We start from the raw sequence: 14,105 nt of genomic DNA on the forward strand, positions 1-14,105 counted from the left end.
TGTACAAGTACATCAAATCCTTGTCTGATATGAACCAGAAGATGCTTAATCATATATATCTTTCCACTATAGTCCCTAATGGCCTAACATGTTTGTCATTGCAGAAAAACTAACATGCCAAAAACTTTTTGACTAAAATGTTTATAGTTTCAGTGACATTTATTCATTCATTCTAATTCATTCAGTTTTTATTTAATTTTACTCAACAAACTCTGTTTAGTCTGAACAAAAACTGTTTAGTCTGTTTTTGGGAAGGTTACAACTTTGGTGTTCAACATATTGTTTCAGAAACGCAAACAATTAAAGATATTGAAATTTCAGCTTCATTTGATTGTTTTGTGTTGTTTAAGTTAGCTTTAAGACTATTTGTAAAAGGAAATTTGATTATTAAATTAGTTTTTAAAAGAGGTAAATTGTCTTTAAAATTTCACAGGGGTTTGATTCAGATTCAGTCAGATGGTCAGTTTACACCCAGATGACAAATAGAGCCACAGGAACACTTTATTGTATTTATTGTATTTATTTATTTTAATAAAAAGCCATATTTTAGAACCCCTCGTCATAGATGTATTCTGATCATTTAAAATGACAGGAAACATACTAAAATTATATAAGATCTTTCACTGTACTTCTGCCTAATCGTCTGTTATCTTGAGGACCACATAAGTTACCCCACTCTCCCCCCTACCAAATGTACCAAAAAAAGGCCACCATGAAAAGTTTACAGGCAATATCAGTTGTACTCTGTTTGTACAAGTGTAGTTAAATACACCATATGAAATGTGTGCGGTTTCAAGGTCATGGCCAAGTAATCGTAATGTATTGTTTCATTTAATTTAAATAAAAAATGCAGAAGTACTTCTCTAGTTAGAGAGGTCACGTGTTTCATCGCGAGATTTGGGTCTTGTGATCTCGGGTGAAGATGGCGGCTCCGCCTGACGAGCAGAGCTTAGAGTCCCGCATCAGTAAGTCAAACACATTTAAACTACAAATTTATTATATTCTAATGTGACAGTGCGAATACCAAGGACATGCATTAGCCTCAGTTGATGCCCTGTCGCAGGCGCTTTGTTAAGCGCAGATGCGGAGTGTCATGTTGTTGTTGGCAGTGGAGTTATTAGCTTGCTAACGACGATATAGTTAAGTTTCTGACACAGTTTTGTTTTTAGTGTATTTTGTGTGCGTATTTTTCTTGTTGTGGGAGTGTGTGTTCTTTGATGGACAGGTAAAAAAAGAGTTGTAAAATTGCTAGCTATCTCTCCTTGAATCAAAAGGGAGGAGTCTTCTAGAAAGCCGACTCATATGATCAATAAAATCTTGAATGAAGACATTCAATGATAGAATATTTGTTATGCCTCTATTATGTAAAGTCTCCATTTATACACTATTTCCGTTCAGCCACCCAACATGTCAGTCAAGAAAAGATGATTCATTTGCCGTTTCCTTAAAGGGGCCATATCCGACTTACACTTTTGTCAGTTTTATGTAGCCCACTTGTGATGCTAGTAAAGATTACTTTCCAAAAAAAAAAAAAAAACCCCAAAAAAACAAATTCCAACCCCTTTGAATTGTTGTCTTGGACCCAACATCAGTAGCACTGCAGATTAGGTTCACTCAGTATTTATTTTTCATGAAAAAGTTGTGCACATTATTAGTTTACCAATTAATAGTTTTAATAGCATAACATCAAAATGGATTTTTATATATTGTCTTTAATTATGTCACTGTGAATTGTGAATGATTTATCTAAGCATGTTTTTTATTATTCTTTTTTTTTTTTTTTTTTTTTTTTTTTTTTATTAATGTCATAACTTGCTCTTCCTGTGATTTGACTTCACTTCTCTCTCTGCTGACATTTACAAGGTCAAACTACAGTTAAGCCAATGGCATTCAGATCTGCCTCCATTCTGGTATACAATGGCCACTTTTCACAATCCAATCAACAACCGATGGATAAAATCAAGCCCTGCCCTACTTTTTTTTTTTTTTTTTTCTTGTTCGATAAGCCACCTCACTTAGAAATATGTAACAATATTGAAGTCATTTATAACTTCTGTTTCATGGCAGCTTTAAAATGAAGACTCAAGTCAAATCAGCAGACTAAAACAAATTTTTTTTGTAGTTTTTAAACTTGTCTAACCTTTTTTAACTGGTCAGTGCATAGTGGCATGGATTGGCTTTGAATGAAATTTTTACTTCTGGAAACTGTATGTAACTTATAGGATTTGATGTAATAAGTGTGGGTGTTAATATGCTCATGGTTCTGACATCATAACCATAAAACAATCTTGAACTAGTGTGCTTATTGGAGAGGGAAATTTGGCTTTGATGGTAATTTGATTTTTGATAGTAGCATAATAATGGGCTTCTTTTCAACGGACTGAGGAAAATACTTTTTTTACATGATGTAAAAAATGCTTTCTTGTGTATTTATCAGCTTCTAGATTCAGATGCTTGTTTTTTTAATAATAACTAAATTTTCATGGTGAAATTCCTTATCAGTTAGTGTTTTTCATTAGAAAGGATTTCTTATTGTTTGCTTTTATACATGTTGATTTACAGTTCTTGTGATCTTTATGCAGATATGCTTGTCATATGTTTGTATGTAGGTTTTGTTAGTCTTTCTGACTTTTTTAGTTCTGTGTCACCTGTAGACAAAGCGACCAACCCTTTAAATCGAGAAGCTGACTGGGAGAGTATTCAACTGTTCTGTGACCAGCTCAGCAATGAACCTGAAGGGTGCGTTCAATTATTTTAAAAAAAATTAAATGTCTTAAATATGCACAGTTAGGAACCTTTCACACAGAATGTGTTTTTGCATTTTACTGTACTGATTTCCATTGTTTTTAATGTAAACATGCTAGACACGTCTTTGCATCTCACATTTTTTAAACTCAAAAATGCATTCTTTTTGAATGGTCCCTGAGACAGTCCTGTAAACATTTAGCAGGTTAAAAGTGCTTACAGAACCCTCAAGTATGTGACATTTATGAATGTGTATTGTTGAGCAATTCATAAACACAAGGTCCACCCTCAGGGGTGTAATGTTGATGTCTCTGACGCCCGGTTTTCAGTCATTTTAAGCCTTAAGCAGTGGCTCAATAGAGTGCTGCAGGGATGATGTCAAAACCGGGAAGACTAATTCGCTACTGGTTCCCTCAAGATTTTCCTATAGGGTTTTATAATGGTGTTTTTCAATGTTTGAGTAAAATAAGGTCTTGAAGAATGTTTTGTTCTACAACGTAAACTGCACACACTCACACCCCAAATGTTCCTATCTAGTTACTTATTAGAAACATACGTTTTTTTAAAATAAAATAACAGCTTCAAAATTCACGTTTTCAATATAGGTCTGTACGGGGCTTGACATTACTAGCCACACAGCATTTTCTGTGGCCACAGTTTTGTTGGGAAATTACGTTTTATTAGGGGTGTGACAATACACTTTAGCTCACAAGAAGAGATGATACATGAGAACGAGACAATATTTTAACACTATTTTTAAGAAATCTTCAATTAATTGACTGAAAGTCACAAAATGCAAAACAATGCAGGTTAATTTTGAAATGTTTTAACTAATCTAGGGCTGTCACTAATGATTATTTTGGTAATCAAGTAATCTGTAGATTATTTTGACGAATAATCGAGTAATCGGATAATATTTATAGTAATAAAACTTAGTAATAATAGTAATAATAATGGTAATAAAAATAGACCTAATTGAACAATAGCCTTTAAAATGACTTAAAACGCATTTTATAATAACAATAAGGCAATAATAATTGTTTTAAATAAAGTATAAAAAGCAAGTAATCATTTGGTTTTATTAAACAACACTGTTCAAAATACGTAATGTACATAATACAAACATAGTCAATTTATGTACATTACGGATTATAACAAATGCCTGCAGAGGGCGCCATCGGCCTGGTGATTGTTGTTGTTAAACTCTACAGCATGATCAAATCCTTGTTTAATACTGGCCAAACAACATTTAATTCAAATGTCCAATTAAACTTTAATATTTGGCCACTTATTTGTGATAGAAATGCTAATTGAACAATAGCCTTTAAAATGACTGAAAATGCATTTATATTAACAATAAGGCAATAATAATTGGTTCAAGTAAAGTATCAAAATAAAGTAATCATTTGGTTTTATTGAACAACACTGTTAAAATATGTAATATAATGTACATAATACCGACCAAACAATATTTAATTAAAATGTCCAATTAAACTTTAATATTTGGCAACTTCTTTATAATAGAAATGCTACAGCCACTGTCATTTCTTGAATAAGATCGTGTGGATATCAAAACATGCAAACTCAGAGTCAGAGTTTAAACTTTTATTTTGAAATCGCAATGAACAACAAGTTGCATATTTAGTAACATATTAATGTATTCTCCTGTATTGGCATAGGTTTATAAATGATTTACATTACAAATCTGGTGAAATGATGCACGTTGCATTCCCAGATGAATGTTATAAGCAACCCAAACTCACAGCATGGAGTTTTACTTAGCTGCTGTGCCTCGCTCCACACATGTAAACACAAACAGCGCATGCAGAGACTGAGTTTGTGTGCAACAGCATTTACTGTGAATGGAGCCACTCTGAGATGCTGGAAGAAACACGCTTGGAAACCCGCTGCGCATATATTTATCTGAATATAAAAAATCTGCCCACCAAAATGGCTAGGGGGAGTGACTGTGTTACATGCCACTGCTGAGATTGGTGGGTTGGTGTTGGGTGTAAATGTCAAGCCCTGGATATGTGTAATTTACATTATAGAGCAAAACTTTCAAGTATTGTGAAGTTATGTTTACAACAGGCCTTATTTTACTCATAAATACCCTATTATAAAACCCCTTAGGAAAATCTTGAAAGGGGAACAGTGGCAAACTAGTCTTTCAGTTTTTGACGTCATCCCTACAATACTCCATAACTTGCCGAGATATTGGTTTTAATGACTAGAAATCAACTTCTGTCCAGTTAGTGGCAGTTGAGCAAGCTCTCATTACAGTGACCAATGAGCTTCTGAAGGTCTGTCAAGCATTTAATTTTTCCTCAGCTAATGCAAAGCCGTATGTTGTGAGCACTGATTATTATCATATCTATTATACACGATAATAGATATGATAATTGTAAGGTTTACTTATATTTAAACAACTAATAAAATGAGAAAGTAGAAGAAGGAGCATGTGTGGTTATATTGAATGTGATCATTTTTGTCATTGTGGCTGTGCATGATCATATAACAGTCCCAAAGGCAGAAACACACAATCACAGGGTAAAGTTACACCTGTCCTTATTTCAGTGAGCTTCACATGACTGGGGAACGTAGAGAAAGCTAAGTAGTCTGTCACCCCTCTGCCATGACAGACCTTTGACAGAAGAGAGCAAGATTAAATCAAAAACAGTTGTGGGATACCTCAGTCTCTGAAAGCTGCTGAAAACCACATATGCTCAAACTTATTTAAGATCATAAAAATAAAATCTATTAGGATCATATATCTCTTGCTTTTGTAAGTAATCATTCAACATGTACCGGTAAATGTTGAGGGTTCCTGTTTTACAGATTTTTCTTTTTATTGTGCATTATGTGTGTGTAGTCCACAGTTGGCCACCAGGCTTCTTGCTCACAAGATTCAGTCCCCTCAGGAGTGGGAGGCCATGCAGGCACTCACGGTAAGATTGGCATTCAGGGTTTTTCTCAGGGTGTGACCGAATATGCTAAAACCCTATTGTATTTGTACTTGATTTTTTGCTTATTTGGTGCTAAATTTTGTTTTATCAAAGTATTGCAAAGATATAAGCGAATTAAATTGTCTGATATTGCCTAAATTGAGTAATTGACATATAACTGCTGAACGTAGAGTCTAAACTTAATGAAACTTGAAACTTGATACGTAAACACAGACAACAGGATTTTCTGAGGATGCAGGCAAATCTTTGTCCAATTCTGCCCATAGGGGTCACTACAAATAAAAACTTAAATCAACAACCGTTTATTGAGGAAAATTATATTTTGATGTATATTTTTAACTTGCATTGTGAATGAAGGATCATTATGAAATTTAGCATATTCAAGGAATGATGAGGCTTTTTAATTTATTGAGAGTCAACCACAAGGTTGCACTATTATAGACTAATTTACATTTTTTCTAATGACTCTAGAACCGTGATGACTAGAACAAAAATGTATCTTCAAATTTATGTTCAATTTATTCTAACCATCAAGCAGACACACAAGTTTTTAATATTAGGAGAAGATACACCAAGCTTTTTGTCAAAATTTTATCCCTAAAACATATTTTATTAGATTGTGATGTTTCAACCCCGTGAGAAACCTTTTAAATCAGGTCATACTTTGGAATACATTTTTAAGAAAGGTAAATCAAATATATTTTTAGAGTTTTTAGCAAAAATAGATGGTAAAAAAACCCTGATGCAGTTTTACCATCAAATAAATAATATATTTGTCTTAACACAGGGCTCCAGACAAAAAAATAGGGGGAAAAACAGGTGCCAAATAATTTTTTTAAGAGCCACACAACAATGAACTTAAAATTTTAAAATCACTTACTTTTAGTCATCCTGTTGTGTTTATATATGTCCCCTTTACAGTTTCAGCTTTTTCATCTTGTGACTTTTCTGGGAAATGTCACTATTTTCACTTAATACTATTTTAGTTTTTGTTAATATTTTGCATCCGATTAGATTTTTATATTTTCTGCTTTCATTTTTTTGTTAAGTTTTAATTTTTTTGTTTTGTTTTTAGTTTTATTTTTTGTTGTTTTTAAACATGTCTGTTTAGTTTGTATAGATTTTTTATTTTAGTATTAACATTTATTTAAAGCAATAAAAAATGTTTTTAATGGTTTTAGTTGACTATAATAACCCTAATGCTAGTAAAATCTTTATATTGAATAATATGTGTCAAATAATGTTCTTAGTCCTTCCTTCCTGAAGCTACAACAGTTTATTTTGAATCAAATGAAAATAAATATAAATATATGGAAATAAATATATAAATATATTAAATTTGGTTTGTGTAGCCAAATAACAAACAGGGGCAATTGATATACATACTGCTTGACTTTGATTACTTTGAAATACAGCGGGACACTTATTTTGAAATGTCTGTGCATTACTTTTGCTGCTCATTCAAGTTCAGATGAGGATTAAAAAATTATGTTGCTACAATCGTTTATAACACAATATAATATAAATAATATAAAGTAAACTTTGTTATAATTGATCAGCATTAGTTCATAAGCAATCGATTGACAAATGTGCGCTAATCATTGAATGCGAGCAGCTCTGAAGAACGCGCAACAGCGCTATCTTTTTGACTTTAAAACATGCAGCGCTCACATTTATTTAATGAAATTAAAGTTAATAATCACATTAGGGTGTATCGCGATTTGTTTTTCCATCCACAAAATATAAGACACCTTAAAATGTTCGTTTATACTCTTGTTATACTGTTTAAGGCACTGAAGACTTTTAATGGCCTTAAATTTATCTGATGAGCATGAGCGGAGGGGAATAATGAAAGTGTATAATATATAGACGAATATAGACGAATTTATATGAAGAAATAGGCAGTTGTCTCCTTTACGCAGGAGCAGAATGGTGTGTTCAAATGCAGCTGTTTTGCAGCTGTTCGGCTTTCATCAGCTCTAGTTCTTTGGCGTCTGTTTGGTGTGTGAACGGCAAATGCGACCGTTTTAGGTGCAGTCTGGAGCCCTGTTAACACCTTTAATACATCTTAATCATTATTTTCAAAATGTTTTAAAATATGGGTTTCAAGGTAAAAGGCAAAAGTATTTTGTACACATTAATTAGTAATACTTTATAATGTATAAAACTTTATAATGTCCTTACATTTTTGGGGAGTTGCACATTATTTATAATCTTGCTGTGTCATAAAAAGATCAAATTATTTTAAGAGACTTATTGACCTTGACAGCAGTGTCCTTTGCTGTTTTTTGAATAAATTAATAGATGGGCTCTCCCATCAATAGGTGGGAGCATCATATTGTTAGCACATCTACAAATTAGTCATAATTCGTTACTGTTACTGGGAGTTTTCTTGACAGTTTCATTGATTCAGGGTTAGGGTTGGGAATCGTGAGAAATTTTCCGGTTCCAGTTCCGATTCCGGTACTGCCTAACAGTTCTGGTTCCGGTTCCATTAAAATAATTAAACGACTAATAAAAAATAGTAGTAAGTGAAAAATGCACAATACTTGACTCAGACAGTCCTTTTTGTGTTTATTATTCTTGTAAAATGAATTTAACAGACCGTTAATCTCAACAAATTCGCTAACGCTTTACAATAAGGTTCATTAGTTAACACAAGTTAACTACATTAACATGAACTAATAATGAACTGCATTTCTACAGCATTTATTAATGTTAATTTCAACATTTACTAATACGATATTTAAATCAAGAGTTGTATTTGTTAACATTAGTTAATGCACTGTGAAGTAACATGAACAAACTATGAACAGCTGTATTTTTATTAACTAACATTAACAAAGATTAACAAATACAGTAACCAATGTATTGCTTATGGTTAGTTCATAAATGAACCTTATTGTAAAGCGTTACCACAAATTAGATAAGATGCTTGAACACACATGTAAGATTCAGACAGGTGAAACAGAATATTTTTGTAAGTTGGATTCATAAAGACTTGTTTCTAAAAGAATGATTCAGTGATAGACACATTTTTAACAGTAAATTTGTTGCCACCTAGTGGCATAACAATGCAATCGATACAGTCGTTATGTGAAGTCTAGTTACTTTTAGAAGGTAATTTATTATACATAAACATCAGCGTTTCTGTCTGAATAATAAACTTTTGAATAGTTTTTGAAAGTTTTTGAACGCAGATTTGAATGTCGCGATTTTATTTTTGTCAAATGTTTAATATACACGGACGAATCGTTGTCATTTAGGAATTAGATCATGTGGGTGATGAAATTGAGAACGTGATCTTTTAAAGTTTTAATCATACAGCTTTGGGCACCTCTCTCTCTCTCTCTGCATTGAAATCTGATGTATATGAGTAGTGCGAGGGCTTTTCAGTGCATTCATTGCTGTAATATTCATGATGTGAGATTTCTCTATTAAAGGATACGCTCCCCGCACTTCGTCCACCCATCACACCAGAACCGTTTTTGGAACCGAAACTTAGAAATCTTGCACGGTTCCGGTTCTTTTCGAAAAACACTGCCGGTTCCGGATAAGAACCGGTTCTCGGTTCCCAACCTTACTCTGGGTGTAAATGTTTTGTATGAATCATACAGCTGATACTGAGAGATGATCTACCTACATTATTCTTTCAAATAGAAATTATTTAACTGTTTTATTTAACTGTCACTGTGTGTTTGTGTCCTAAGGTTCTAGAAACCTGTGTGAAAAACTGTGGGAAAAGGTTCCATAATGAGGTGGGGAAGTTCCGTTTCCTGAACGAGCTCATCAAAGTGGTTTCTCCTAAGGTATGTTTTGTCTGTGTATATAAATGAGCAATGTTGCTTTGTTTGAATTCACACATAGGATGTTAGTGTATTCACAAAATGTCTTTTTTAACACATTGGGTCCATAAATTTTGATTTATTCGAAGAATTTTCATCTTGTTGCTTCACTAATGCGTAACACTATGAATCCTTAACCACTGCAATTAAGATGGAATGTGAGCATGGACAACAGCACTTCTGAACAATCTGTATTAAGCAGTTCTATAATTTGGCAGCTAAAGTTATTTTTTGGCACAAAAAAGCAAAAATCAAGGTTGCAGTGAAGCAATTACAGTAAAAGTGCACGGGGCTAAGTTTTATACGTTAAAATGCTCAATGTTTCAAAGGTATAGCCACAAACTTAAAATATGCATGTTAACATGAGTTTTGTGTGATTAAAATTGGTTACTAAGCTTTTTTTGTGTAAAGTTTTATTACTTGTCCATAGAAGGATAAAAAAAAGTAGACAAAACTTCCATGTTAACTTAGATAGGGCCCTATGAAATCCGTTTTATTTTTTCCCACATTCCATTTTATTTTTTTCCAAATTCTGTTTTTTCTGTATTAATTTTTCTGTATTTCATTTTTTTCCATTTTAATGGTTAAATTAAATTTTAGTAATGAAAAAGCATGTCTAATTAATTGAAATAATTAAACTTATACAATTTAACAAAAAATTATTAAAAGTTAAAAAAACAAACATTTTTAGGGCCCAATGAAATACGTTTTATTTATTTTTCTCAAATTCCATTTTATTTTTAAGTTTTCTGGATTCCATGGTTTAATCATTTAATTAAATTTTAATAAACAAAAAGCATGTCTAATTAATTGAATTCATATTATTATTATTATTATTATTATTTATTTATTTTTTATTTTTATTTTTTTAAACTAAGTTTTATGAAATGTTTTTTTTTTCTTTTTTTTTCTAGAAATTCTGTGTTTTGTATTTAAATTTTTCTGGCAATCAAATAAAGGCATAAAATATTAATTTAATATTTCTTTAAATCATATGACATTAAACAAACTTTTTATTCAAACAAAGTGCTGCACAACAGAGATTTACTGTTAAAAATAAAACAGAAAAATTATGATTATTCCATTGAGTTTTAATAATAATTTATTATTATTATTATTGTTATTAGTGTTCGTATTATTATTCCATTGAGACACCACTTAATTCAACTGTACAACCGTAATATATTTCTGTTACAATGTCTTTTAAGTTAAGGCAAACTTTTATTTTGATGGGTTGCCATGAAGAGCTTTGAGTTTCTGTGTGTTTATGATATGACGATAGTTTTTCTCAAATGAAACTGTAAAATGCTTATGGTAAAACTCTCAGAGCGGCTCTGGAGATGAAATTCACGCGTTCATGTCCTCATATAGTGAGGCGGCAGAGGCTGAAAACACAGCGAGTGTCACACAAAATCTGTGACATAAATTCTGTTTTTATGACTGGATTCCGTGATTCTTTCTGCGTTTTCTGCATTGCAGAAATCATAGAGCCCTACATAGAGTGCATGAACATAGCAGAGGCACAAAGCTAGTTGAACAAACTCAAAGTTAGAGGATTGGTTTCATGTTGACAAAACTTATTCAACTTATTCAACTTATTCAATATTTAAACAATATCACTACAGTTGATATAAACCTCTGTCATTTCAGCGTTTTATCATAAGTTTGTGATTAGTTGGCATGCACGTGCACAGGGTAGTGTGATGTATGCAGTGAATGTTTAATTATGTGAAACATAATGACAATATGATTCCCTTTTCACAAGAGTTAGCATGATTACCTTCACAGCTGATGGTAACCGTTAGGAACAGTTAGAAGAATTAAAACACATTTGCACAGCACAAAAGATCATATATAAAATTTTGTGGGGTATTTAAAACCCAGAGGCGGTGTTAACTAATCTTAAATTTACCTGGCTAGCCACCTAAACCGGATTTGTGGTACAGCCCCCAGGTAGCTTGTCAGAGAGTTTTTTTTTTTTTTCTTCCCTAATCTGCACACGTCACTATGTCCAACGATGACAAATGTATACCTTTATTGCACATCCTTATTTGTTCAAACCTGATAATATTGCCTGAGGAACTCGAAGAACTGGAAAAACATGAAAACCAAAGAGAGAGCACTAGAGCAAGATGAAGAAAGTGGTGCCATTAGGCTAAGAAAAGAGAATGATTTGGTGATATAGATGAAGACACTTTGCAGTTATACACACTGTCCTTTGCTGCTTTGAATGGAAATACTAGTAGTAGATATCTTAAATGTGTCTGAACTATTCATTTAACATTGAATGTAGAATATTTCTTAAATGTGATGCTAATTAGCATAACTAATAAGTTATGCTAATTGGTTAGATTGCACATACGAACACTAGCCCTGTACCCTATTTCTGTTACAGTATCTTGGTTCTCGAGCACCAGAACCAGTGAAGAAAAAAGTTTTAGAAATGATGTACAGCTGGACTCTGAGTTTACCAGAGGAGACAAAGATTTCTGATGCTTATCAGATGCTTAAGAAACAAGGTAACGTGATGTGCAGGGCCCTCACTTCTCATAAATAACATACATATTTAGCTACGTCTCACAGCTGATATATGTATTTTCAATAGACATATTGACATTTGTATTTTCATGAATGCTGTTAAAAGTTACGGTAAGCAAACATGATGTGCAATGCATATGTTTAAAACAATAAAGTTCTCTTGTTGGACTCGTTGTGTTGATGTTGTCATTTTGTGTTGTGGACTCTGTTAATACATAGGCTACATTGTTCATGTAACTGATCTGCATTTCTTTCCAGGTATTATTAAACAGGATCCAGATCTTCCTGATGATAAGCCCTGTCCTCCTCCACCGCCCAGGCCCAAAAACGCCATTTTTGAGGATGAGGAGAAATCAAAGGTAGTTGAGATGCAGTAATGCAGTTTAAATTAATGATTTGTTACTATTTCCTATTATGACTTTACTATGTGTACTGTGATTAAAACCTAAGAAGGATTCAGGAATTCAACCTGACTTATGTGACATGCACAAAACTATTGCTAAGATGTTTGTAAACTCTGAGCCAGTTAAAGATTTTAAGATAAGTCCAGGTGCATTTTCTCTTAATGTTTTCTTTTCTCTGTCCTGTACTTTCTCTCTTCCTCTGATTCAACAGATGTTGTCCCGTCTTCTGAATAGCTCTCATCCAGAGGACCTGCGGGCAGCAAATAAACTCATCAAAGAAATGGTTCAGGAGGTGAGTAGATGTGTATGTATATGTCTTAGATATTTCAGTAACTCTGAAGTTCTTAGCTCTTAGTGTCTATTTCCCAGAACAGCAATGTGAAACAAATGATACAAAATGCCAACAAATGGTCTATTCACACCAAAAGCAAAACAAGTATCTGTCAGTCTAAACAAAAAACTAATTCATGTGAATACAATAGATGCTGCAACGCAGAATTCACCTTTCAGTTGAACTGTCAGAAGGATAGAAGCAGGAAATGCAAGTTCAATTTTAGCACAAAAAAAACCCTTCACATTAGGGCTTGGCGACACAGCTAAACAATTTATCACGATATAATATTTTATATTGTTCAGTATCGATAATTATTGAAAATTTTAATAACCTAAAAAAAAAAAAAAAAAAAGACCAGTAGGAAAAAAAAGTTTGAATTTAACCAATACATTTTTAATTAAGGCAAACAACAAATAATTTAAAAAAAAATAAATAAATAAATAAAATGTAAACAAATTTTTCTTATATTTTATATGAATATTAAATAAATAAGTGTTAAAGAAACTAAGAGCTGTACAATTCTGGATAAATTGAGAAACTTTTTTGTTTTAAACTGAGATCACGATTCTGAATGACAACTAAACGTAATAAGTAATTTACTAGAGGTTCTGACAAAATATGAATTGCTGCAGTGTTTTTTTTTTACGTTTTTAATTTATTTGCATTAATTATTTAAAAAAAAATCTGTTTGAATAAATGATTGAATGACTCGCTCAAATACTCCTGTTTTCTTACTGGATGAATCAGTGTATTTGAAAGAATCTGTTGAATGATTCAACGTGGTGAAACAATGTAATCAATAAATGCGCCGTTTTCAGTGCCAAGTTTCTTTCAAAAGCTGATTTGCTCAATTTTGATTGATAACGTAGACATTAGTGTTTATATCTGAACTATAAACTTTTATCTCAGTACTTCTGTGATAATTTGAATATTTGTAACGCACAGAAATAAAGATACTGTGTGGTTGAAAACACTGCAGCTGTTAGACATGACAACTGCTCTCTCAAGACAAACTTTGAAGTAGATCAACTATAAGACATAAGGAAACCATGTCTTTTTTTTATTCACAATCTCCTCGTCGCCGTCAGGTACAGCACTCATTGTCATGTGTTTGTGTGTTCTGATTCCACGTGGCGATTGCGCAACTGAACTACACAGCAATTTGTTTGCGTGTCACTCGTAGCACATCGGTTTGTGACCCAGGGACGGAGCGAGCTTGAGAGTCGTTGATGCAACCGAACTTCATGTCTGTTTACATTTTAACACATTTAAG

At 32.6% G+C, this 14,105-nt stretch overlaps 1 protein-coding gene across 1 annotated transcript in view; it reads left to right on the forward strand.

The window, feature by feature from the left end:
* The first annotated feature begins 812 nt into the window (after positions 1-812).
* The window catches only part of gga1 (golgi-associated, gamma adaptin ear containing, ARF binding protein 1), a 28,785-nt gene continuing 15,492 nt past the window's right edge, over positions 813-14,105 (forward strand). The window contains exons 1-7 of the mRNA XM_051895972.1: positions 813-965; positions 2,655-2,739; positions 5,618-5,693; positions 9,422-9,520; positions 11,952-12,075; positions 12,353-12,453; positions 12,710-12,790. Coding sequence (XP_051751932.1) covers positions 923-965; positions 2,655-2,739; positions 5,618-5,693; positions 9,422-9,520; positions 11,952-12,075; positions 12,353-12,453; positions 12,710-12,790 — 609 coding nt within the window. The 5' untranslated portion in view covers positions 813-922. The remainder of the gene's footprint in view (positions 966-2,654; positions 2,740-5,617; positions 5,694-9,421; positions 9,521-11,951; positions 12,076-12,352; positions 12,454-12,709; positions 12,791-14,105) is intronic.

This window comes from Ctenopharyngodon idella, chromosome 6 (assembly GCF_019924925.1).
Source record: "Ctenopharyngodon idella isolate HZGC_01 chromosome 6, HZGC01, whole genome shotgun sequence".
NCBI classification, from domain to species: domain Eukaryota; kingdom Metazoa; phylum Chordata; class Actinopteri; order Cypriniformes; family Xenocyprididae; genus Ctenopharyngodon; species Ctenopharyngodon idella.